A 27,683-nucleotide genomic window follows, 5' to 3' on the forward strand; every position below is an offset into this window, starting at 1 on the left:
TGTGCCTCACACAATTTCAAAACCCCTTTGACAAACAGAAAACAAAACAAATAAAGAGGATATTCAGTGAAGAAGATTTTGTTTTTAATAAGTACATTGACTTTTTCTTAAAAATCTATTCTATATTTAAGGGAGGCAATTGACAACCCAAGACAAAAGAAGCAACAAAACATAAGCAGTGGACATACCTCAACATCTCACAGACAACAGTGCTTGAAAGAAAACGCAGGGCAGATATGGAAATATATATAACGCAAAAAAAAGCAGCAAATCCCCTCTAAAAGACTGACAAATTTTGATGAAAATGTAACCCAGTGTAATTATTGATTGTCAAAGATTTGCATAAGCATGTACTTAAACAGTAAGTATACATTCAGAGTGTCTTTGCAGACCCAGAGCCTTTTGGCTGATGTGGGGTTGTAAAGCAGCTTTTAACTCCTGCCCTCAGGTGCCCGTGTGGATGGAGGTCAGTATGTCTTAATGTCCTAACTCTGCAGCCACAGTCCGGGTGGAAAATACAACCAATTTAGCTGTGATACCTCTCAGGATCAATATGGCTTCATCCCCGGTAGGGCCGAGGGGCCAATCAGATGGCTGGCCTGAGAGGTCCTTAACAAAGTGGGACAGCAAATAAAGAAGGCACCGACTTGACTGACCCGAGAGCAGGAGAGGAAGAAGGAGACCAGACGAAATGAGACAAGAGGAATAAGGAAAGGAGATGGGAGGAGACGTGAGGAGAGGGGAGAGGAGACAAGGAGAAAGGAGACAAGGCCAGAGCAGGAGAGGAGAGGAGCTTTAAAAAACAGCTAGTACAGCTTTGTACCAAATTACTAAAGAAACTTGAGATATGATTTCAAAGACATACTGACTGATACATGTTGTAGTTTATGCAGTACACAGAAAATAATATTATTGAATGCAGAGTCCCTACTGCTTAACTGTTGAAAAAGGTAAATGTAAAGAGGTATGTCTGCTGAAAAGAAAGAACCAAAGCACATTCAGTACATGTTTAAATCAGACACACAACAGGGCATATCTACAGTAAGAGAATATAACAGTGGAATAATGATGCTGCTGAGTCCAAAACTTAAGAAAATACCAAAGCTGATTATATGGAATGCTATACAAATGAAAAATGTTGGTCTTAAAAAAAAATACCAAATAGGCTGCCTGGTATTAACGTTCATATTCTTTGTATTTTCCCTCATGTTTACACATGTAAATAGAAGACAAATGTGCCTTTTTTATACAGAATTTAGAAATTCACAAAATAAATAAATTCGCTATGGCCTTAAAATTGAATCTCAATTGTATATTATATATGTATAAATATATATATATATATATATATATATATATAATTCCATTTCATATAAGCAGGATTTAAACCTTGGAGCCTCCGAAGCAGATACTGATAAAATCTGTTTTATCCTGCGTATTCTTTCTCTCCATTTGTGCCTCCCTATCTTGCTGTGCCTCGGGTCTGCAGCTCTATACAAACAGTTTTGATGTTGGACTGTCCTTGGTGGATAGAAAATGCCCATTTCCATAGTAACACAGTGTTTTAAGGCCAGGAGTAATAGAGAGTGAATGCATAACTTTTTTGTTTATATGAAAATAAGTCTGAAAGTCTGAAAGTCTGAAAAGCCATTTAGTCCGTTTTTCATCTTTTTCCCAGACATTTCAAAGAAAGAGTCTCGAGCTGTTTGTACTTTCCTGTAAGGCACTCTTCAATTAAACTCTGAGAAGTGTTTTTCACCTGGAAACCATGACACAGTATCCATCCCTCATCCATGGAAAAAAGAAGCTTGTATGTGGTTTAAAAACAACACACACACACACCCTCGGCACGTTCTCAGAAGTCTGATTTCATTGCACCATTTGGCATTCAGTCCCCCGTTTTGGTTTGTTGCATTCTCCTCTTTGAACACAGTCCAATGAGATGTAAGGTAAGAAAATTACTAACTGGCACATTTGGTAGACAGGGATCCCTGGTTTATCCAATGGCTGTTCTCCTAGAGGGGGAGCTCGTTTTATGTGTGTGCGCATGTGTACTTTCCTGTGTATCTTTATCTTTGTGTGTTGGGGTTAATGTCCTTGGAAAATAATCCCAATAATCTGAAAAGTGACTTCTTAGAAAAACTAAACACTCCCTTGATTTTTAAAATTAGGCACATGGTCACAATATATGTGAGTAAACAATAAATCCTGAGGCTGAACTGACCAACCTTTAAGAGCAACTTGCTGCCATGATCCCCTCGCTCTGATCTGTGATCAGATCACTGTGGTAGGAAAAGAAAAGTCTGTGGTCAAAATGGATTCAATGGTTGTTTTTGGTTCAGCTTGTGTGGAGGAGTCCTGCAGCCCTAAGCCTCTGCAGGCTCTGTCTTTATCTGGATAAAGTTTGCAGGCAATTGGACAGACAGTGGCAGCTCCTGGAGGCCTTTGATTCCCTGCTCAGGCTGCAGGGACATCTCCCCACGCACTTCCAGCTCCTCCACAGGGGTCAGGCCCTCACTAGGGCTGCTGCTCTGGGAGGAATGTCCATTAATTATAGTTTCACTCACAGCCTCGTGGCCCTGGCTTTGACTGGTATCAATGATCACAGTCCTATACTGCAGCTCTGCTTCCCCTACCTCAATCTCTTCTTTCTCAAACGTATTTGCCGCCAGTGATGGATCACCGTTCACCATCGACTGGAAGTAGCTGGGGTCCAGCAGCTCCTCTTTGACCTGCAGCCCCGAGAGGTCGCTGGATTTGAGCACGGTGGCAATTACGGTGCCAGGCTGCTGTGCCACCATGGTCTGCCCGCAGGTTGTGTTGATGGTGACCAGACGAGGCAGACCATTGTGGTTGGAAGCGGTGGAACTAATAACTCCTGGAGGGGAAGTGCAGGAGGAGGAGGTGGAGACGACGGAGGAGCCCAGACTGGTGACCAGGAGCTGCTGAGGGAGGCCATCCTGCAGGCTGCTGGCTCCACCTGCTAGAGAGGCCGTCTGGATGGTGAGCACATCTTTACCACCTGCTGTGGTGGAGGGCATGGTGTGGAGAATAACCCGGGGTGGGGAGCAGTGGCTGGAGTCCCCGTTGGCCAGAACAGTGGTGAGGGGAGATGTCAGGACCATGGGAACTGATGCAGGAGCAGTGATGGTCCTGGAAAGACAAAATGAACAGAATATGTGCTTGCGTTTCTTAATCTTCTTTGACAGAGCTGTTGTAATTGAATATTCAGTTTGTATCTTTGCAAATATAGACAAGGATTATTTTTTAATGGAACCCTATTGAGAGAGTTACCCAGCGCACAGCTATGATCCTAAACAGCAGCACTAATGCCCTTATTAATATAGCAAACAGCGTCGTCAGCTGTACTGCAGAAATCATTATTCTCCTTAATTCTTAACTGCAGACGATGTTAACAGCTTGGAGAAAAAAGCCAGATGACTGATAACACATTGATTATACAGGCAGTGAACACAATAACCTGTCCTGTATAATGCAAAACAAAGAGCACCAAAGAGTTGGATCAACACCTCTCTGCTGTCTACAAAAAACAAATATCATAAGATTTACAAAGGCGGTATACTGCAGCACTACTGGATTATATTGGATTATATGATACAGGTTTTGCCATGACGGCGTCCACTCCTCCACATCAAAGGTTCAATCGGTTTATCTCAATTTCTGAAAAGCTTACTTTTCATAGATGTAATGTTGAACTCTCTTACAAGTCAAAGCCATTAATAAAAGGTTGACAAGAGTTGAGTCAGTCGTATTATGTGAAGTTCAAGGACAAGGGCATTTCTGTGTGTGTGTGTGTGTGTGTGTGTGTGTCTGAGCACTATATTCAAGTAATTGTGTGCGAAAAAATAAGCTTCCCACCTCAAAAACTTATCTGAAAATATTTTTGCTATCAATGTATTTCTTGGGTTTGGAGTCTGTCCGTCGCAGGTGACAGTTAAAAAAACCAATAACAGCGCATCAACTGATGTGATTTTGTCTTTCGATCATTTTTGATAACGATCCATTACGAGAATAGTTTGCTTTCATGCCAAAAGTTAGATGAGAAGATTGAAGTTCACTATATAACACATTAGATTATAGCGTAAAAACAACATGTTGTTTAAAGTCTTTTTATCACTGTGACGTTATCAGACAACCGGTAGAGGCAGGCTAGCTGTTTCCCCAAGTCTCCAGTCTTTATGCTTAGCTAACCTAACTGACTGCTCGCTGTAGATTCACATTTAGCGTGCATACACGAAACTCTTTGCCAAAATGTCAATCAGTCAAGAACTGTGACCAAGATGTCTTGATCAGGACATTTTTCAATTACCAAAGTGTTTTTTGGTGGATAAACTATGTATGAAGGACAATGTTTCTAAATGATCTCAAACATTATTCTTAATCTTAATAAGTTAATGAATGTTTTCTAGCACCCACTGAGCTATACTCAAACAGAAATGAAATGAAATCATTCTTCATTTAGCTGACAGCCTCTCTCAAAAGACCTTTGTATAATTCAAACTGCGTAAAACTTTAAAAGAGTGTGTATAATTGTGTTATTGAAAGAGAGTGGGTGTTCTCCTACCTCATAGCTTGTGTCGGGTCTTGGACAATTGACCCTTGGCTGGCCTGCAACATATGGACCGACTGAAGGAGCTGATCCGTCTGTCCACCATTTGCTTCCTGGTACGGATACTCATCATTAGGCTCTTTCTTCATCTGCTTCATCGAGACATGGTGTTGACCATGAGCCCTCCCGTGCCCTTTGGACCCTCCACGGACCACAGACCGCCCGTTGGTAGATCTCTGATTTCCATAGCCGCAGTTGGCATCAGAGCCTGTGTCTTCATCCTCAATCACCACCAGATCAGCTGGCATCTCCTTAAACTGGTAGACAAGCCGCTGCCCCTCCACTTTAGCCAGAATGCCTCTCTGATAGTAGTACCTAGAGGAAAAAGTAGAGCTGTTTATCACGTTATAGACAATATCATCATTCAAATTTAACAGCCTCATAACATTTTAAACTGTCCTTCCAGTGTGTTATCATGAACATATCTGTGGAATCATGTCTGCAGGGTTCACAGATAAATGGGAGCTAATGTGCGTGACAATGACGCTTTGGAAAATGGCCCTCATTTGTCCGTTCCTCTTACCTGAGAGCTCTTCCCATGGTCTCATAGTTCATGTCAGGCTTGTTCTTGTGTTTTCCCCACAGCTTTGAAACAGCTTTTGAGTCCACCAGCTTAAAGATGCCTTTCTCCCGCTGTGTCCACTTGATGTATTTGGGACAGGTGTTTTTATCCTGCAGTAAAGCCAGAAGGAATTCCCAAAGGTAGATCGTGTTGCCTGCAAATTGGGGGGAAGTAAATTCATTCATGTTTTTAACATTCACACATTCGTGGTGGGGCCTTAGAGCTGTGCTATAGATATCTATAATTAATTTAGTAATTGTTACAGGAGAAACTACTCTTTTCTTATAACGATTGTTTTCAGTTGTGTGTGTGCATGTGTGCCTTAGAAGGGAATTAATTATACCAAGCCTGGGAGTAGATTACTCTAATTTGTGAGATGCTTTGGCCAGAAGTGGTTAAAAACAGCAACACTCCCAGTAGTCACTTGAATCCCAGACACCATGACAGGGTGATGTATATGTGTGCAGCTGAACCTGCCGTCCCCAGCCCCCTCCTCATTGTGTCACACTGTATGGTGCATTGTGGGTTCACATTGAGCAGCACTAGTCTGCTTCTATCGCTAGAGCATCAATGTGCCCTCCAGCCTGCAATCACTTCTGTTTCCCTGTGAAACACAGCACTCTGAGATCCCCTCATCCATTAACTTGCCCAGATTCAACCCCGCTGGACTGCAGGGGTTGAGGACTGCTGTTTGCACACTCCACAGGAGGAAACAGAGCGTACACAAGAGGAGGAGAGACCTTGATTTTTATTGGCTCATTACAGAGAAGCGGACTAGTTAGTGAGCCTTACCTTTGCCCTCTTTGCTCTTCTTCCTGAGTGGCAGGTTAGGGGTGGTGATAGGGGAGCAGGGACGCACCGCCCGCGGCTTCCGCACTATGATTCAAATTGAGGGGTATTGCGTTATAAGATGAGAGGTCACAGTGAAATCATCCAATTACTTATAACACTGAAATTGTAGCACAAGAGATCATTCCTGTGCTCTAACAAGGAGGAAAGGGACAACAGTATTACCTTTGGTTTTTTTCTGCGGTTTTAAGGGACACTTTTGGGGTATCTCATCCATGGATGAAGTGTCCTCGTCTAGGGACATGTCAAGGGCACTATTATCCATCTGGTCAGGCCTCAGAGGAACGTATAAATCTGACTCCAACAGAGTGCCGTAGGTGTGAACTATACGTGAACAAGACATACAGAAACACAGGCAAACCATGAATAGACCATAAACAATGTGTCTCCTGCTCAAAATATAAACATTGTTACATCAGAGTTGAAATGTTTGCCCCCATTTTTGAAACTGCAGAACATGAAAAATAACTTACTCATACGCTTTTCGTCCAAAATGTTGTTTGGAGACTCCATGTTAAGAAGAGCTGCTGCAGCTTCGTTCGTCTCCATGCTGTCCTCTGCACCTGAGACTGCTGTTTCTGTCAACAACACAAAAATTAATTCATCAGTGTGAAATCATATATTGTGGTATTTGTGCACTTGTATATCAGGGGCTTTGTCGGATACGGCCAAATGGCTAGCATAACTACCAGTCTCCTTTTATGTCTGAAATTTTTGTTGCAAGGTACATAATCAAGGACAAAATGGGAAACAGGGCTCTTGATCAGGTAAAAGTACAGGCTAAGATGATGATTATGCCTTATTTTCAGGTCTGTAATTACCCCCAAAATTCCTATCAATTTTCAAGATGTTTCCTGGAAAAACTATGTAATTTGGTACTGTTTTTAGGGAAAATAGGAATGTCTCAAAGAATAGCCCCATTTAAATGCAAATTATTCATTCTTATTGTAAACTTTGTCCTCCATGACCTACCATGCGCTCTATACGTTACAGCGATGAACTATAATTAGTTAACTGGAATTATACCAACTGAACACTTTTTTAATTTCTCAATAATTAGTACCAAATTACATAGTTCTTTGTAAGAAACTCTTGTAAAGTACAGGCCTGTACACTAAAGTCACACATAGATGGTGAGATTCACATTTCTTTCATTAACAACTCAAAAAGACAATGATGTTTTTGTTGTGATCTGGACTTAAACATTGGTGTATTGTATGTGCACCTAACTAAGCTCTATTCCCTTTAAATTGTAGTAAACATCTTTACCTGAGAGGTCCACACCTCCCACCAAGATGGAAGGTTCTTCCACGACGTGGAGAGTGGTGTCCACCATAATGCCGTTGGTCACCTCATCGGACTCCAGGCCTGAATAGACCTGCAGCAGATCGGCTGCTGGCACCTGCTCAACAATCACTGCTGGGAATACTGACGGGTCGTCCAGCTGAACAGAGAGAGGAAACACACATACAGAGAAAGGTATGAGGTGTTGTAACACAGGAGCGATCACTGGGAGGCAGGGAACTGATGGTCTTTGCACATATGCATGTGAATACGCAATAAAAACACCATTAATTCCTCCAGTTCACATCATAAATGCAATATAAAAACCCCAGATGACATCAGATTAATGTTATAACCGGATCTGGTCTCTTATTTTTATTGCCTTGTAAAATATTGTAGATTCATACTCAATTTCAGCTAATGTGGAGGCACATAGCATGGAGGAGAGCTCATTTCTGTGGTGCTGCAGCGTCCACGGGGACCCGCTGAAGAAGACAGGAACCAGCTGTTTGATTTGGCCTACTTCTCCTGAGGAGTTAATCTTATGCTCAGAGATTATATAAACCCAAATGAATGTTAATGGATCAATCATGAATTGCAGGCAAGCACCTCCTTCATCATGTCCTGAACGTGCTTTGGGAATTCTAACCCTGCCGCCTCATTTCAGGTCATGCAGGAAGTAATAAGGGGACAGAGGGAATTACTGGAGTTTGGGCCAAACCATTGAGGACCAACTGAGGAGCCCAACATATCTGAGAGCTGCTCTGTGTCAAGAGTGCTCAATGGGCGCTTGGTTCGTGTCAATAGGAGGTACATAAGGACTAATTCATTCCTTTGAATAAGCCATGTGCTTCTTAGCAACTCTTGTTTTGATGTTTCTCTGGTTCTTGTGGCCTTAAGTGACAGCTGTGAGTTTGTTTATTTCAAGTATGAAAAACAAACAACATGAGAGGCAGATCTTATTTGGAAATGAATGGAACTGAACATTTCTATGTCATGATCATGGCATTTGTTTTAAATAAAAAGGTCATTCCAGGTACTCTGAACTCAGAATCAACTGACCACCAGCAGATGGCAGCAGACAACACTTGAAAACATTTACTGAAGTCATGCCAGTGCCAAGCAGCTATTGCAACTGCTTTGGCTGTTTGAAGACTGGCCTCTAAATGTATTTAAATGTCCCCCACTGAAACATTTTGATTAAATGTTCATCGTAACAACACTGTTCCAGCCTACCAAAGATAGAGTGTGTTCCATCTTTGACAGGATTTTCTCAAGTCAAAAGACCAGTGAATGACGCTTACATTGCTGCCCTACAATTACCAAGGTGCAACTACTAAAACATTTGCACTGCTGATTGAACTAGGGTCGATTTAGATGTATCACAAAACTCTCCCATTAAAAACACTCAGCAGAATTCAGTAAATATAAATGGAGATCAATCAAGACCACATTCTTGCAGGCATGACCTGATTAAAGATGGAACAGGATAGAGAAAAGGTGCAGTACGAGGAACATGAATAAAGGCTTATCTGTCTCTTTGGACAAGTGTCCATTGTTGGTTTGGACCTCTGGGGCATACCAGGTGTCTGGGCTTTGAGCCGTGGGGGTGGGAAAAGGGTGCAATGGAGTCCATGGATACACTCCCATTTCAGCTACACTTTAACCAGGAAACTAACAGACCAGCTCATTATTTGGACACTGTATTTAACGGTTAGTCCTCCCAAGCAGGATCAGCAGGATATACCCCAGGATTGTTTATTAGTAAGTCAAAAGACTGTACTAATGTAGGTGTCTGTGAGTCTACAGCAGGATGGCTTCACAAGATGTCTACCATAACTTTGAAGATCAACAACAAATAGCTTACGTCATCTAAGCAGCAAAACCTTGAGGCCTCCTGGGGCTAATAAAAACCCTGACTTTTGCTTTGACTACAGACACTATCAATGTCTCACTGACATACACTGAATGTTTCCCATTAAACGGAGCCTTTGGTAGACATATTATCAGCTTGCAAGACAGTAAGGCAACCACATCTCCTCGTCTGGGCTTAAATGATGTTTGCTGTCCTTGAGTGAGAGTGTGTGTAGACAAAGGCATTTTGACTATTGGTATGCTGAGCTCCTGAAACAGGAGTACCTCCCACCCCCTCCCGTCAAACGCAGAAAGTCCCACGCAGTTTGCTGACAGTGCATGAGACGTCTGAAGCTGCTGTCTCTGCTGTTGTTTTGATGTTAACTGGATTCTGCTTTTGCTGGGAACGCCTTCAAACTAGTCTTGTATTGTCATGTAAACTAAGTGCTGACAGTTTGAAAAGCATGTTGCAATGTGCATGATAATAACTATGAAAGGTGTAAAATTGTGAGAAGGTGGTCAGGAGAACCAGCGTCTGACAAATAATATTGAATATCATAAAGGTTTTAACTGCTTCTTCCTTTTCGTTGACTTGAACAGTGTTTCTAGTAGGGAAACAGGAGCGATAATAATCAGGTCGATTTGCATTTCTGAGTTCCCCATTCTGCCTTTGAAAGCAACAGCATCTGTGCAAGCTGTTCCCCCCACACCCCACTCTCTTCTGCTTTACCTGCCCAACCACAATGGAGTCCAACTGTCTGTACACTTTCAATATCCTCATAATTACGATATTTGAGAGTGCAGCAGCTCATAGCATGAGATACGTACTGTCACGTTTTAAAAATGGGCTGTTTACTTAATAGCCAAATGTCTTTTGTTCCTGTAGATTGAAAATGCAGAAAAATGTTTTTTATCACGACCAATTGTTGGATCGGAACTCGATTGTGCTGAAAATCACAGTAGTAGAAGTATCATCCTGCAGTCAATACAAGATACACTTTAGGGAGCTACTTATTGACTTAAAAACCAATATAGCATGGCTAATCATTACCGAACCTCCTCTATGATTTCACTCAGCTCCAACAGCTTTATTGTGGCCAAAATAAATCTTTACAGCCAGCAGAAGCAGAAACAAAATGGCCACTGCAATAGTAAGTTAGTCTGTTGTTCCTTTTGGGGGTATTTCCAGGACTTGGTAAATAGGGGCATACTGCTTGCATAACAAGCTGAGTGGGTGCAGCAAGGAACAAAACTGTAGCGCTGGAACAATGCAAGACCTTTTAGTGGAATAATCCAATCCCTTCCAAGCAGCCTTGTAACTGGTCTGTCAGGTTATACCTGAACTGGTGCTATTCAGGGATCCAGTGACAACTTGTCACTCCAGATATACACATACAGATACCGGTACACATAAACACACATACAACCACACTTACAATCAAGCCTGCTCCACAGGATTCAGACACGGGTGTGGGGATGAGATAACTGCACACCTGACCAGGCAATGAAAAACACATAGGCACAGGTTCACATAGCATGCACACACAGTAACCTCTGTGCCATAAACACATTCATGGCTAAGCCCCACCCTTTTAACCTCCCACGCACCCTAACCTCACTGCAGGTTTTTCAATCTTTCCATTTCTGTGCTCCCAGCAGCCTGCACTCCTCTTCCCAGACCTCCTCTCTGCTCCATCCACCCCTCCGCCTGCCTCCCTAACATGTTGTCAGAGTTAAAGATCACAGGCTCTGAGCCACAGCTAATCCTACCCCAGTGACCATGCTGTTTACACAGGTTTTGTTTGCCCTGCTATGAAAAGTCTTACATTTATCAACCAGATCACATACAGTACATCTGCCTGAAAAGGATGGATCATCAGACGCGGGTCCAAAGGTCTTTAGATCAAATAAAAAATGTAGCCTACAAGCCCAGTCATGCATTAAAGCAACAGACAATCTTAAAGTTTAAAATGTGCTTTCTCTAGTGCGATACTCACCTGATTGATTTCGTCCATCCCGTTGCTGGCAAATTCAAACACCAGTTCACTGGGCTGTACTGCAGTCGTCATGGCAGTGGAGTTCAGAGGGCAGGGAGCAGCCAAAAATATCCAGGCTACGACGACTCCTGGCTCCTTCTCGGCACGGACAGAGACTCAGCTTCACCTCACAAAATGGCTTCCCTGTCGCCCCTCTATTCTATAATCTGGGCGGTTAGTACTCCGAGAGAGAGACCACGAGCTGAGTTTCACAGGAGTGCTGTGGCCCAGGTGGGAGCAGCCTCGTCCCTCTCTGACACGGAGGCTGGGTCCCGCTGCGCCTGGAGCATCTACACCTGGTAGAGACGGAGAAAGAGACAGGGGCTAAGGTCAGGAGACATATTAGATCAGTTTAATTTCACTGAGAGACAAGAGAGACGAGAGAGGGAGGGAGGAGCAGAGATAGCACACAGAAAGAGTACTTGTGTAAGGGGACAGAAACCCAGAGTGCTGCTGAGGCCTAAAAAAATTCACCATTCAAATAATAACAGACCTACACGGTTTCAAGCAGGACATACATATCTAGGCTATGTCTAATTCGTGTGTTGCAGAGAAAGCCACAAGTTCCATCAGAGATATCAGATCACTGCCTCAATTCCTGCCTCCCTGCCTGACAAACACTGAAATAAACTCTTCTGTGCTCACAAAAAAGAAGTTTGCAACACAGTTCAGGCTTAATGACAATGTCAATGTATTCCTGCAAGAATTAGAAAGCTATTTTTTATCTTGTACAGTTACTTTTGCTCAAAATACCTATCTTAATTCAAATATCAGAGATGTATTAAAAAGTTGTCCATCCATTTCAGGCTCTGAAGCTTAAAAGCTGAAACCATGTGTTGATATGATATTAAAAAAAGCTAGGGCTGCAACTAACTACAATACAATTATTGAAATGACAATCAAAGTAACAGAGCACAAGGTGACATCTTCAAATAGCTTGTTTTGTCCAATAAACCTTAAAAATATCAAATTTACTATGAGGTGAGAACAAGAAAAGCATCAAATTCTCACATTTGAGAACGCGGAACCATCAAATGTTTGTCAAATGATTTTGCTTGAAAAATAACACAAAATATCACAGTAGTTGCCAATTTTCTAATCGATTCCTATTTGCAGCTCTAAAATGAGCACAACAACATATTAGCGTATAGTCAGAAGGATCACTAACGCCTCTCATTTCACAACTGTCTCCATCTGCGAACTGAAGACACCCCTCCGCACAACACCCTAGATCACAAGGCTCAGGGGGCTGACATTATAATCACATGATGGGGCAGAGAGGGTCTGAACGAACCCCACCTCTACACACACACACACACACACACACACACACACACACACACACACACACACACACACACACACACACACACACACACACACACACACACACAGAGGCAAGAAATCACTCGTCTGATGATGCACTGGAAGCCCCTCTGTGCTGACCCTCGGGGAGTTACTGTGATCACAGGCAGCGGGGGGAGGGAACTGGTGGTCCTGTGTGTGTGTGTGTGTGTGTGTGTGTGTGTGTGTGTGTGTGTGTGTGTGTGTGTGTGTGTGTGTGTGTGTATGTGTGTCGAGGTGTGTCCCAACAACCCGATACCCAAAGGCAGGTTTCTAGGCTGAAGGGCTGAAGGAAGGGAGGGGCTGATGTTGGGTTGATGAATAAATGGACACCCCAGGGCCAAAAACCCCCACCCTCTTCTTTCCCAGGGACCAAAGGGTTGGCAGCAGTAAAGAAGTAAGAGATGGCAAAGTTTAGTACACCCCCATCCTTGCTTTTTCCACTGCTGCAGGGTGGAGCTTCTTTGCTTTGAAATGCCTCTGTGACTGACGAAGTTGCATACCAGACCCAATTGTATTTTGAAGGGGGGGGTAGTAACAGTAGAGGAGGTGATAGAGAAAGACTGAACTTCTGCAGTTTGTGGGTTAAAGGGGCTAAACAAATTCTGCCATATAGTTTATCTCTCTGCTAAACATCCAGACAGAATAGTAACATGTGGCCGTGGTCTGGAAAGCATCGTTTTGGGAGTCTGAAGAGAGATGGGGAGTCAGTCCCTCTAGCTGCCTGTGCTGGGCAGTGTCCATGCCCACTTCTGCCAGAGCTGGGCGCTGCTGCCATCTGTCTGGAGTTCTTCATTGCCCCGGTCTTCTTGGCATGTTTTTTGCACTAGGAGAGTGTGACAAGCCATTACCAGACTCGGGCAAAAAAAGAGGGGATATATTTTACGAGGCTTCCAAATGGAGGGAGATGTGTTAATCATGTAAAACAAAAATAATAAGAAAAACAGGCAAACAAAAGAAAAACCAGTGGACATGTGTCTGCCTGCTAAGTGACCCTCCACTTGCAATTTTACACGGACCACACACACCCACACATTTACAGCAGATGCCCTCAGCTGCCCTGTGTGAAGCCAGACCAAGGCACACCATGTGGGATGAGGTAGAAGTGCAGCGGTCTGTATCATATGGGATCACTCTGAAGTTGCCCTGCCAACATTAGCTGCCTTCACCCAGATCTGAGGAGACCCACGATGCTAAAACACCAGGCATCTTCTCCATTGCAACTGCCACAGTTTGTGTTAGATTTACCGAGCGGTCAGCCCGTGGGTTTCAGTTTATGAGCCTGCCGGATTGGGGGTAAATGATGAACAAATTATCAGCATCATCATTGTCAGGTGACCGAAAGACTGCAGGAGATCTTTGAGATCAGCGGGAATCAAGATAAAAGTAAACAGTAAATGTTTTATTCTCCTTTTCCCCGTATTTTGTATATGTTATAATTGACTTTTTGTGTCTGTGTATGTGTGCTGTTTGCTGTATTCATAATGTATCAGACTGTGTCAGTGTTTGAGAGTGTGTATTTTCTATATCCCTCCTCTCAGGGCATCATTGATCTGGATGGCCCAGTTGGCATAGTGCTACCAGCAGACAGGGATACAAGTGAGCCAGCCATTAGTCAGACGCAGCCTGCACATTATCCCAGAGCACATGACAACAGCTGCCTTGTCCCAGCACAGGGGCAGGGTTGTAACTGCACTTACTACGTCATGAAGAGGAGAAGAGGAGCAGAGGAGGAGAACAGCGAAGGGAGGGATTTTACTGGGATGTTAGTCAATGCATAATAGCCCACAGAGCAAATAGACTGCCTGTGACTAGCTCTGGGTGGGGCCTTCTTTTGACAGACTCGAGCATTTTAGTATGGTTAGCAGGCGGGGCATCCTGGAGAACCAGAGATCTGTGGCACAAAATGTATAACTGCAGTGTCCTGGGTTTGAATCTAACCTAACACATGTGCTGCATGTCATCCCCCCTCCTCTCTCCTTGTGATTCCTGTTGCCTTTCTCTGTTAAAAACCTTACACAGGCAAAAAGATGCTATTGAAATAACTTTTGCTAAAACTCTTAAACGATAGATCCAGTAATTGTAAAGAAATTGAAAACTATCTTAACAACTAATAGATTATTTTAAAGCAGCATTCATTGATTTTTGGCCACTAGGGTTGTATTATCACCATGTTAAGTTGTTATGGTGTTATGTTATGTTATGTTATGTTAGCACACAGTTACCTATTTCCAGCAGACTTTGGCCTCCACCAATCCATAAATTGTAAAAATGTCCATCAGGAGAACTGTTCACATTTTAAAGAGAGTTTATGGTTATTATAAAAACAGCTGCCATCAATCAACAAATCATTAAAGTTTGATTAGGTAACTTTTATAAAAATAACTTTCTCATATTTGCTGAAACCTTCACTATATCCTGACAACAGAACATGAAACCGATAATTTATGAGAAAAATCAGGTTCCTCTGGTTCCTCCTAGAGCTCCCACTGGTATTTGAGTCCACCGCGGCTGAAGGAAAGCAACCAATCAGAGCCAAGGTCGTCGAATACCAACACTTAAATGACGCTGGGAGCAAGACTCAACACTCAACAATTTTTCTCAGACATTTTTAATAAAAGTTACCTACTGCAGCTTTAATAAATAATCCTCAGTAGCAGCCCTAAAGATAATTACTAATATGGATAGCTGATTGTATGGCTCCATCAACATCACCTTGTCTGTGCCCATGGTGATGTGATTCTGTCCATCAATCTCCTACTCCTCTGGCGATTACAACTCTTGGTTATATCTGGCAGCCTGGTGTGCAACAGGCTGAGGAGGAGTATGAAGCAAACACTGGCCTACTCCACCCCTTTAGCATGGTGACTGCCAGTCGCAATAACAACCAATTAGAGTCAGGATTCATGAACAAATGGAGCATTCCCAGAAGGCCCTACTTCCCCCGCTTTAGTCTCTTCAGCTGAGCTCATTGTTGACCATGAAAGGAGGTAATTTAAGCCAATTGAATGACTATGCAATGACTCACCCTGCATGTGGTGAGTGCAAACATTGTGAGATGCGAGAAAAGGACCAGGGCAAACTTTACTTATCAGCCATTTTCAGCTCAGGTTACAAATATGCAGATTTGTTCAGGTGACATGACGGCTCAGCACTGTAGTGAGGTGGAATGCGGCAGTCACAGTAGTGCAAGATGTTCTGGTGCTCGTGTCAGAGAGCAGGTAGTAATCCTGGTATTTGAAATATTCTTTCCTACACAGGTATAGACGGTGCTGATTTAAGTAGTAAAACTGAACTGGGTGTAAATCAAGAATCCTCTCTGCACTCACTAAATATCTAATATAATCTATAAAACTGCAAAAAGCTGTGATTTTGCCCTTCATTTTGCCTTGCAGTGCGGAGAGAGTCATTTCAGTACTGACAGAAAGAAATCTTAACCGTAAATGAATCCTACAGAAAGGTTTAGTTTTCCCAGTTCAGCGTTGCAGAGAAATACCAATGTGCAAGATGGCAGAAAATGTGTGGGCTTACCACCATATTATTGAATGGTTGTCAGCACAGACATGCTGTTTTTGCAGGATCCTCTGGGTTCCTGTAAAGGAAATGACTCAGTGATATGAGGCTCGAGCTCATTTCTGGAGCCCTGCGATAGCCCATATGAGCGTCAGAGGATCCTGGTCATCATTTCTGAACAGCAGTTCCCGTTTGGGTATGTTTTACATGTCGTTAAACTACGCACCAGTATGTAACAATAGCACTTTTAGTGCCAGGGGAAACAGCCATTTTGGCAAAGCAAAAACATGGCTCTGGTCAGTGAAAAATAGCAAGTAATTCATCATATATCCTTCATTTCAAGACAACATAAAAAGCAAGCAGAGTCTTGATTGAATTATAGCTACAGAGTCATAGTGCTGTAAAGGTGTTTAAGTAAGAAGACAGTAATTAAGGTGTTGGATCTACACTAGACAAAAAACACAGACACTGCTACAGCACTATGTCAGCACAGTAAAAAAGGTTTCGTATACACTATTTTCTGTTCATTCTACATTTTACTCACCACCCAGCTTTGCACAATACAGCATGTCTCGCCATGTTTCAAACTCCAACTTCACTTTATTGAGCTGAAGAAAGGAGTGCTTTCACTGCAATCCTGAGGCCACACCATGCGTGTGGTGATAGAATTGTAGAAACGGGCACAGAGGCAGGCATAGACACTGGGTAATAGCATGCAGCTGCAGAACACAAGGCATCAGAAACACAGACACTGCACTGGGCACCATGTCCGAGCCAGCCCTTATTGTGTCTGTCTTAAAGTAAAGAGGCATTTGGATCTGCCGTGCCAGGGCCAAATGAAGACTAAAAGGAAAACGTCACCTCCAGCAGAGGCTTTCAGAAGGAGAATGGAATTTAATCTCATCTCCTGCTAACCTTGTACTTTTCCACTCAGGCTCGGGGCTCTAGTAGAAGGACCCATGCCTTCCTGTGACAACAGTTGTTTGTGCCAACCAACACACTATTAAGTGCAACATGTGAAAGATTAGACACTGGCTTTGGTAGGATAATATGGTCTGGAGAACAGGGATGAAAGCTCACTAACGTCCCCAGTGACAAAAGTTTGAAAACATCTCCAGAGACCAGATTCCACTTCTCTTTTGGTCAGTTTTCATTAAAATATGTAGAAGGCCTGTTTCCTCCTGAGACGTTACAGGCTGTTTTCTGCCCTATATATACTATTCTAACATGCCCTTTTTCATAGTGCAGCAGGCTAGACTTTCTTGTTCAGGGCATATAAGAGAAATAATGCCAAAAATATCAGTGACATATTTTAAAACCGGGTAGAAAAAACACCCACAAACTGACCTGTGCATCTTGCACTCACAGGAACAGCATCACTGAGCAGTGGGTTTCTGCTGCTTCCTGTCTGTTAAACCACACACAGAACAAATTTCTTCCTCTGTGTAAGAGCGGAAAGTTCTCAACTCCCCCTCCTTCCTTCTCAAACAACACGCTATTACACTCATAGAGATGAGTCTTGTGACACAGGTAGCATTTACAACATGAATAATACAGTTACTAGAAATATCTGCTCGGGTGATGTAAAAGGCAAAAATCAACATTCAGTTGGATTGTTTTGAGATAATGACGAAGCTCGGAGAAGAGTGTTTTGGTTGGTTAAACTCATCTAAAAACATGTTCTGAACGCATGAGTCAAAATTTCCAGTGTTTTAAGCGCAGAGAAAAGATTTTGCACAATTACAATTACAATTTACAATTACAGCATATTACAATAGCAGGCTGAGAATGTATTTCTAAAACATGATCTGCAAATGAGACCCCATCAGATATTGTCTCACCTTCTGACATTTTAAGCCTGCTACACTCAGTGATGGTGAATTAAAGGATCACAATAGGGCTCTCAAAGCCACACCTGCCATTTGCAGACATCTCTTCCCCACAATGCTGACAAAATGCGTGCAAACACAGACAGAATTACTAACCCTCAATCTCTCCATACACTCACACACACTCTCTCTCACACACACACACACACACACACACACACACACAGTCACACAGTCACACATCCCTTACTTGGCCCCATGAGTCGGTTTTTCAGAAATTCTCAGAACAAACTACATGGTTCCTGTCACACAGTTTTCACTTATAGGTCAGAACACAAGATAAATACATCAGAACACAAATGTGCAGTGTGTGCAACTAGAGGACCCCGCAAACTTTTTATGAGCCACTGAAAATAAGTGCCATCTACTATATTAACTTCTGCTCGTGGGTAATGTGAACAAATGATAACTCTGGAAATGTAGCCATATACAAATCCAAATCACAATAAATCATTAAGAAATGCACAAGTGTCATGAATTTACATCTTTTTAATGTAAATCCTCAGATTTACATTACAGTTGTATTATAAGATGAAACCAAAACTAGGTTTTGCCACTTAAAAACACGTTCTAACTCAACAGAACTACCCCCTGCAGCCTATTTCTATTATGTGGCAACTGGCCACATGTCACAGATAGGAAGAACCATTGAAGTTGTGAAAACAGGACAGGAAATTGCAGCAAAGTTTTAGAAAAGACATCTGCACCCTCAAACACCACAGTTTGATGTGCTGTGTGCTGCTGTAATGTCCACAAGGCTGTAAGATTTGATTAAAGCCTCTGGACACTGTCAGTAAGACTGGCCTAGTGAGGTGTATCAGTGGTTCGGGGGAAAGTGCCGTCTGTTCATAATTACCACTCAAGAAAACACAATTTTCCAGCTGATATAATCATTTTAACTGGTGAAAAGTCTAAAAATCCCAAAACCAGATCTGCAAATGCCAGTTTGTATCAGTATTAGTACTCTAAAACATGTGGAGAACTGTACTTCAAATGTTAACTATCCATTGTTTCTTACAGATCTAATTTGTGTATTATGTCATATTAAAACCTGCTTTTGAATGGACACTTCTTAGCAAACAACATGTGCTCAAGCAGCAACCAAATCTTGACACTGTTCAGGTGTTCTTGTTATAAGCACCAAGAGTTGCAGGACACATGATGTCTGGAAGACGCCAGTTTGAAATGCTTCACTTTCCATACCACCAGGACCACCATGACGATGTCAACTTAACTCTCTTACTAAATTATATAGCTTCCAATGAAGGGGAAAGAAAAACTGCTACAAGCTAGTACTGCTCCCTCTCTTGTGTCTCCGCTCAATCACGTTATTTCTTCAATTTCAAAATCCCAATGATTCCTAGTAAAAAAACACAAAAGGCAAGGATAAAAAACTTGCAAGTCTGTGCGTGTGTGTCAGTTGCCTCGCACTGCCCTGCTGATTCCTTTCTTGTAGACATATTTGAGATGCTTCATCCTGACTCTGCTGACTCTCTGTTGTTTTGGCTGCTGTGTAGGAGCAATTTGATGCATGACTAGACTGTAAAAGCTAAATGATCTCATTTTTATACAGTATGCAAGCCTCTAACAGGCATTAAACATGTACAGGAGGCTTGTGCTTGTACCTCTCCGTACAAAACAAAATAACACAATTTTATATAAAATCGACTAAAACATAATAACCAAAGCTGAATTGAAATCCCGAATTGTTTCTACAAACAGCGCTACAGTGTGGCATACTGTACCCGCTTCTGAAATTATTCACACGCCCATTTCTGATGTGTTTACATTCATACCAATACTAACATGTCACAGCACAGGTACTTGCAGAATCAAGAGAGGATATCATACCTAGAAAAATACCAGCAACGCACTCGCAAAACAAAGTTTAAATAAAAACAAGGTGAAGGATGACATTCCTAATGCTTTCTGAAACTGTAAACCGTCGCGCCAATTTTACTGCTGATAGCAGCCATAAGATTATGTAACTTCCCACAACAGCTAATTTACTCAAAGGGAGAAATTCCATTTGGAGCACATATACGGTACGAACTTTGCCAAGATACTTTCCACACTAGCCTTGCAGTGAAACTACTAGATACATGTTCAGATGGAGCCCTGAAATCTCAGGGCTTCAAGTCTGAGTCAAGGGTGGGAACAGGGGACCCGGCTGTTGCAGAGGAGGCTGCATACCAAACAGGTCTGGACACAGGCAGGCTGATGTGTCCACCCATAGTAAAGCATGCAGCAGTATGCAACAGACAACACACCTAGAGAGCGAATATAATATCGAACAGAGATTAAATAATCTCATTCTTCTCTTGACATACATTTGGGAGATTGCACTTTTTGCCCAAATCTATAATCCTTTTACATCTGTAGAGTAAATATGTAGTTAGAGCCAGCAGCTGGTTAGCAGGGCTTAGCATAAAGACTGGAAACATGGGTCAACAACTAGCCTGGTTCTGTATAAATGTAACAAAATCTACCAGCACACAGTTAACCCCCGGCTCACACTACATGCCACACTAACAGTATATTTAGATCTATTATGTATGTATGTTAAAGCACTATGAGACATGCTTATTTGCCGAAGACTCCTGCAGATCAAGCTTCGGTTTAACACCTAATAACGACTAAATCAGCTCTTCTCATCTGATCCCCCCCCCGTAAAGCCCCACAGATAGGACCACTCACACTGAGACAGCTTAGCCACCTTTAAGAGAGCTTATCTGATTTCACACAATTGGATACTGGGTCAGTAAGGAATTAGGTATCACTGGCCAATTTTTCTATCTAATCTTGAAGCCAGTAAACGTGTTCCCCATTCCTGGATGTCAGGACAGAAGTGCTAAGTCATTGCAGTTCACGATGTCAGCTGCATAGGGAGAGATACTGTTAAACCATGTGAATGAACTAACACGCCTAAACTACAACTCATGGAGTCATGACGAATGTTTGGATTGCATGCTTTAGGTATTACAGCATCACTTTTGCAGCTCAGTCACTTGATCTCGTCACCATGATACGTTTCTGTCTGAACTGTACTCTTCTACGCTAATAATGTAAAAGTTTTAAGTAATTTTCATTTTGCATTTATCTGCTGCAAACATCAATCGAAGGTTCATTTTGCCTGTTTGGAGATGTGTTTGAGTGTATGCAGGAAGCAGAACAACGGTTTGCCCAGCACAGTCAATATTTGAGAAGTCTTTATGAAATACACCGTTTATGATAGTCAGGCGACAAGGAAGGTGCAGCATGGGTGTAGGAGATGAGGACAATAAACAACCTGGCTAAAGAGACAGCCGTGCTTAATCTGGTTATGTAACAATATATTTGCATGGTGCTGTTGTTTAACTATATTAAGGCTCTGTGATAATTATATGTGGGAAGTAGAATTAGATAAGTATACGAGTTTAATCTATTATATCTCTATTATTTTCAGGGTGATACAAGCATTAATGGTAGTCTTATGTACATGGTTGCTTCAATGCTACTTTGAATAAAGAGGCCTGACAATCAGTCTCCTGAGGGTCTGGGGTTATGTTGTTCTGACGAGATCACAATGCAAAAAACGCAAAGGTAAACAAGGAGTGGCTGTTGCTTAGGAACAGGTAGAGGGAGAGGGCTTGTAAAGGAGGCTCGGTGATACAAGAAAAGAGAGGGAAGGTGGGCCTCATTCAGCTCAGCAAAGGCCCAGAGTGTCATCAAGGACACGTGTTGACGACCAGGTAGGACGAGCATAAACAGATGGCTGAATGGATTTTCAAACTGCTTCTGCCTGTGTAATAAACTGCTCTTGCGAGATGAATCAAGGAGATGAATTGTAAAACTGGTTAAGCATTTTGGTACAAGCAAGGACACTGTGACTCACTGAGAAACTGGAGGATGATGTTCTTTTACCACCACTAGATCTGTGGCAAAGATACAGATATAGTTATAAGGTTGCATCCCAGAAACATGAGGTCAGACACTTTTAATAATTATAGTGGCGTGATGTAAATGGCACTGATGAGATGCACTCTTGACAGCCATTAAGGAATAGTGTCTGTCCGCATAGCTTAGCATAAAGACTGGAAACAGGGGGAAACAGCTAGCCTGGCTCTGTGGAGAGGTACACCTCTCCCTCTGTTTCCAGTCTTTATGCTAAGCTAAGCTAACGGGTTGCTGGTTATAGCTTTAGATTTAACAAACAGATATGAGAGTGATATCAATCTTCTCATCCAACCTCCGGCAAGAAAGTGGGTAAGCACATTTCACAAAATGTCAAACAAGTGCATTAAGCGAGAGTGCAGTGCTGTTTTGATGTGAATGAGGCAGCACTGATGAGCTGAATCTTGGCAATTAAGCTCAAATGTAAGAAGGATCTGCAATGTAGTTTAGGTTTCAAGTGAGATTTGCTTGATGGGAAAAAAGAAATGAAAATGTCACTCGACAGTAACTATCCCCAAAACTATAATTTCTGCATGCAGATGTAATTGTCTGACATGAACGGAAGCTGGAATTTAAGGGTAAAACTAGAAATGTGAGTTAATGTTAAAATTAGTTTGGGTTCGATTTCGTGTTTTGAGGCGTTCATCTGTCAAACCTGTGGTTCAGCCCCTTGTTTTTCACACATCGTATCCACCACACCATCCGCATGTCATGACAAACTTTTAAAAAATGGCACTATCGTGCTTGTATTGCATTAAATTGCCTCAAAGAGCCACAATTTAAGTTAGATTTAATGCCTGAGCCTCTGCCACAGTGCTTTCATTTCTGGTCATTGAGCATTTCATAAACGCAAAGGAGGAGGTGATGAGAGGAAAAAAAGTAAAATTTACTTAGTATGAAAGCAATGCATCAAGGAAAAGGAGGCAAGGTCCCAATACAAAAATAAAAAGAAGAAATAAATAAACTTCAACTGTGGGCTCCAAGGCTTTTCCACTCAGACAGGAGTTCAGCAGATCATTTGAGTGCTCGAGTCATTATGGGCATGGCCAGTTTTCCATATGACAGCCTGCTGCAGAGGCTTCCAGACGTAGACACCACTGCAGCTGGGTGTCTGGGACCAAAACCTCTGAAAACCATGTGGGAAATCAATTTCCCTCTGTGCCTGGGTCAGAATGCCTCTTTGTACCAAGTGATACTGCATTAAAGCCAACATGATGTTTAAATAAGCATGAGGGAGTGTGAGCGAGGTTGCAACAGACACCAGCTTAAACCTTTTTCACTGAAGATGTTGGTTTTATGCGCACATGCATCTCACAGTTGGGAGCCTATTTTCTGAGCCATGTTACCTCATGCAGGGTGGAACCCATACATTTGGAAATAAAAACATTGCAATGTGAATGTGTTTCAGGCCACTGTATTACTATATACTATAGTATATCACTTTATAGCTGCCAGCTTGCTATATCATATAATTCCCATACCATAGAGTTACCGATGACCATGATTCAAACAAAGACAAAGCCAACAGAAAGCTGTAATGGAAATTTTTATGAGTTTCTGAAGACTCCTTTTATCTACCACAAAATAAACTTCACACCTAAAACCTGCCTCCACCCACACAAGCTCAACAACAGATAAACTTTTATCAAGATACAAGCATTAACACAATTTCCACAGTAAAGTATTTCACTAGAGAGAATATATTGATTACATGAACTACATGCTATTAATGTATGTATCTGTCTATTAGTTCATAATTCAAGATTATTATATTCATTTTTCAGTCTGTTGGCCTGATTGGAGCTTTACGATATCCACTAACAAGCAAAGTATTTTATATAGAAATGTATGGTAAGCACTTTGCATCCACTTTTAATTTTGATATCTGGCATGATCAATGGTGGAAGGAAGGAGTACTCAGATTGATTAAGTAGAACTATAATAACCACAATGTAAAAATACTCAAGTGAAAATCCTGCATTCAGTAGGTTAGCTAAAGTACTAATTATTCCTTTTTAGTGTTGAATTACATTATTGGCTTAGTGTAAGCAGCATTTTAATGTTGCAGATGGTCAACATGGAGTTGATTTTGATAGCTCATTCTATAACATACCACAACATGTTTAAGAACACCATTATTGGTTTTATATGTAAACAAAGAAAATAGTAAAAAAAAAATACGTATAAAGTGGAGTAAAAACTTTCCCTCTAAAATGTAGTGAACTAGAAGCATAAAGTTGCATAAACTGTATAAGAGAAGTAAGTTACTTTCCCCCACTGAGTATGATACACTGTGCTGTGGTTTGACTCTGCAGTAAGTGGACTTACTTGCAGTCCTGTTGTGAGGAGACTCTTGCTTTTACTAGCACAGAATCTGTGCCCTGACCGGCATGGTACGTTGCATAACTAGCAGTGTTATCAAAAGGTGTGACCTGATATTCCACCTATCATTTCTCTCTCTCTCTCTCTCTCTCTCTCTCTCTCTCTCTCTCTCTCTCTCTCTCTCTCTCTCTCTCTCACACACACACACACACACACACACACACACACACACACTCTCTTTCTTTCTCTCTGTATATGAGAACATGACCCTCTTGTCTTTCAGCCATTCATTCCAGGTTGGTGATATGAGTTCTGTGGCCCCAAAGTGGGTAACAAGTAGAGGGTGGGTGAGAGCTCAGGTCTTTCTGGTGGATTAAAGACGGCGTTAATGTGACAACTTGCAAATGAGATAAAAGATGTGATGTGTGAAACTTTGTAGTTACGTGGCATAGAGTGCATTTTCATGTCTCGTCACCTGTACATGATAAACTACAGCAAAAATAAATAAATAAAAAACTCTTAAAGACCTAAGACAACCTTTGAATGTTTTGTTTATTATCTGAAAAAGTCCAGCATTACATCACTTCCTTTCCAGTTCTCTGGAAATAAGACTGAAGAGAAAAGACACAAGAAGAAAAACAGCATCAGCACTGCTTCTCTGATACAAATCAAGATACATTTTTCAGGGCTCAAATTAAATCTGTCTGGACAGAGAAAGACCTTGGGCTCCGTGTTCAGATGAGCTCTGGTTCGACATGTACTTCAGAACAACGGGCTGCCAGTCCCAGCATGCTCCGAGTATGAGACAGTTGCAACATGGGGAGACAGTTGCTCAATAGATTTAACTTTTCATCAAGGGAGGGTCTAACATACATACACAAGTGGCTTGGATATGCTGAGCGCATGTCTGGAGATACAGTATGTGCCTTGCTCAGAGGCACCTTGACAGTAGCCGTTAGGGCAGAGGAGAGTGTTAAACATTAACTTTCCCCACCCAGTTTTTCCCAGCCGGTCACAGGAGCTCAAACTTCCCGTCACAAGCCTACTTCTTCAACTTTTAAGCTTCCATGAAACAAGAGAGTGCTATGGAAATTAGAATGGCAAAGAAGAAATGGAGAAACTGACATGGAAACATGATGCAAATCCATCATTGAGCAATATGAAACAGTGAAGAAAACAATCATAACCAGACAGGAGTTATTTTTCATATTAACAATTTCCATCCAGGTTTATTAAAAGATAATGACTGTGGCGTGAACAAGACATGTTGTTTCACTATGAGTCCACTGGCTTCCCACATCTCTCTCCATAAATGTGACAGTTAATCAGTAGTGGCAGAAGTGACCTGACAGAAAGCAAACTATCATAAATCTCCTCAGAGAGAAAGAAATTATTCTTGTCTTAGCCAATGTGATAACCTAAAACATTTAAATTTAAAAGTTCTATCTAAGATGTACTTTTGATCTTGTTTGTGATAAAGAACAGTTGTTACCAGGTCACATGAAACTGTGTTAATTCTCTTCAAGGAGATATAAAAATAGTTTGTACCTCACCATACAAAGTTGGCGTGTGTGTTTATTCTATTTGAAGCATGTACCTGTAACATGAAACTGAACAAATACTTAATTTTTACATATCTCGGCTTGCTGGGATTATAGAAATAAACTCCACCCCACCTCGTACTACTCTTCTCGTCATGCTCTTCTCTCGCAACTCCTCCGTCACCTTGCCCAAGTCTGATGATCTAATTACAGGCTAAGACTTGTTGACTTTTGCATTGAAAGAAGAGCCAACCTGACACTACTGTCCAGCCCCCCTCCCTTTCTTTATCTTCCTCTATATGCCCTCTGAATGAGACAAACAACACGTCAGCAAACAGCACCTACAGCATGAGTTCATCCTCTGGGCCACGAGGGCCTCATTTACAATCCAAATCAGGGTGGGCACAGACTATGATGAAAAAGTTCAAATGCAAACTCGTGCCTGCTCAACACAACAGAGCTATTCACTCGCTGGGTCATGTGATGATGTTACAGCCAGGGTTAAATTCAAATATAGAAACTTTTGCTCTTCTGCGCAAGGCCAATTGATCGAAAGCTAATAATAGCTGAGCCTCTTGAGATGTTTATTTGGTATCTCTGCAGTGATCTGCTCTCAGCTGCCTGTCTTTGGCCCCAACTGCATGTTACGTCAGACATTACATCAACAAAATCAATTCTGAATGCCAAACCGATGAAACAATCACAAGCTTAGGTATTTTGCATATAACTACATAAAAACTCTGACCAAAATTGGATGAAAATGTTAAGTCTGCACAAGTTCAGGGCTTTTCTTGACAGAACTACAGTGCTCTGTGCAGTGTACTGCAACAGCATTTTGAAGACAGTTTCAAGTAAAGGCGAAATCTGGATGCTGCTCTGAGCTGCACCTGTGTTTATTCAGTGATATAGCATGTGCACGATTTCTTGTGTGGTACACAAAGTGCAGAGTAGATTTCTGGTAAAACAGGAAGTGTGCTTTTATCTCTGCTGCACTGAGCAACTTTTAGAAACAGATTCTCAAGAACATTAAGCAGAATAATTTAACTGGCTGGTGGAAAAAACACTTTAGGGAAGGTCAACTAATATGGTCATAAAAGAGGAAGCAAAAACTGTGGGTTCAAACTTCCCATTGAATTGAAATGGAGACCTTCTAGGCCTCTACAGTAGAAGATGAGCCACATTCTGTGCTGATGAACTGGATATTTTGATGCATGAAGCCCTGCATGACTGACTCCATGCACAAGACTGTGGGGAGCAACAACAGCAAAACCACAGTCAGTGGTTTTTTTTTGTGTGTGTGTGTGTGTCTACTTTTAACATTTCAAATAACAACTGAAATTAAATTTGAAGCAATCATGGATCAAAATCAACACCATGTGTAATTACTGATTACTACACCATGAAAAATACATGTAGGCTTGGTCCACGGGCTTGCAAAACACTGTTCCCGCCCTTGCTCCAGCACACCATATAAGGCAACAATTCATAAAAGATCAAACATATCAGCAAAACATCATTCATATTAGTTCTAAAAATGAAATACACTAAAACTCAAACCCGTTGCTTGATCTCACGCGTTGTCAAGCCATAGAAGGTATCAACCGAGTCTGAGGGAAACGGTTTGATAAGTGCAATCTAACATAAAAGCTTAACATGTAAAACTCCCATAGTCATTGTACCGTGAATATGGTTTTGCTGTTTCCCTGAATGAAATTTGACATGTTAGATGGTGAAAACAACAGGATACCTGATGAATATCAACTGAACTTGCGTGACTTGTTAAAGCTCCCTCAAGAAAACCTTAACATGTCAAGCGGGTCGACGAGAACGCTGCAATGAAGTTGAAGGTGCACATTATGGCGACCTAACTACCCAGCTGCCTGTCCGCTCAGAAACCCAACTCACAAACATACACAATACGGTTAA

General features: G+C 41.8%; 1 protein-coding gene across 4 annotated transcripts in view; it reads right to left on the reverse strand.

Moving 5' to 3' along the window:
- Positions 1–62: 62 nt before the first annotated feature.
- Positions 63–27,683, reverse strand: part of elf1 (E74-like ETS transcription factor 1) — a 39,273-nt gene continuing 11,652 nt past the window's right edge. For 2 of the 4 annotated variants that reach the window (XM_051421305.1, XM_051421304.1), the window contains exons 2-10: positions 11,177–11,511; positions 10,616–10,672; positions 7,311–7,485; positions 6,515–6,619; positions 6,207–6,365; positions 5,985–6,068; positions 5,154–5,346; positions 4,586–4,945; positions 63–3,153 (exon numbers count right to left, since the gene is read on the reverse strand). In XM_051421305.1, the coding sequence (XP_051277265.1) occupies positions 2,367–3,153; positions 4,586–4,945; positions 5,154–5,346; positions 5,985–6,068; positions 6,207–6,365; positions 6,515–6,619; positions 7,311–7,485; positions 10,616–10,672; positions 11,177–11,248 (1,992 nt within the window). In that variant the 5' untranslated portion in view covers positions 11,249–11,511 and the 3' untranslated portion in view covers positions 63–2,366. The remainder of the gene's footprint in view (positions 3,154–4,585; positions 4,946–5,153; positions 5,347–5,984; positions 6,069–6,206; positions 6,366–6,514; positions 6,620–7,310; positions 7,486–10,615; positions 10,673–11,176; positions 11,512–27,683) is intronic. The other 2 variants (XM_051421306.1, XM_051421307.1) reach the window with 2 other exon arrangements.

This window comes from Dicentrarchus labrax, unplaced genomic scaffold (genome assembly GCF_905237075.1).
Source record: "Dicentrarchus labrax unplaced genomic scaffold, dlabrax2021, whole genome shotgun sequence".
NCBI classification, from domain to species: domain Eukaryota; kingdom Metazoa; phylum Chordata; class Actinopteri; family Moronidae; genus Dicentrarchus; species Dicentrarchus labrax.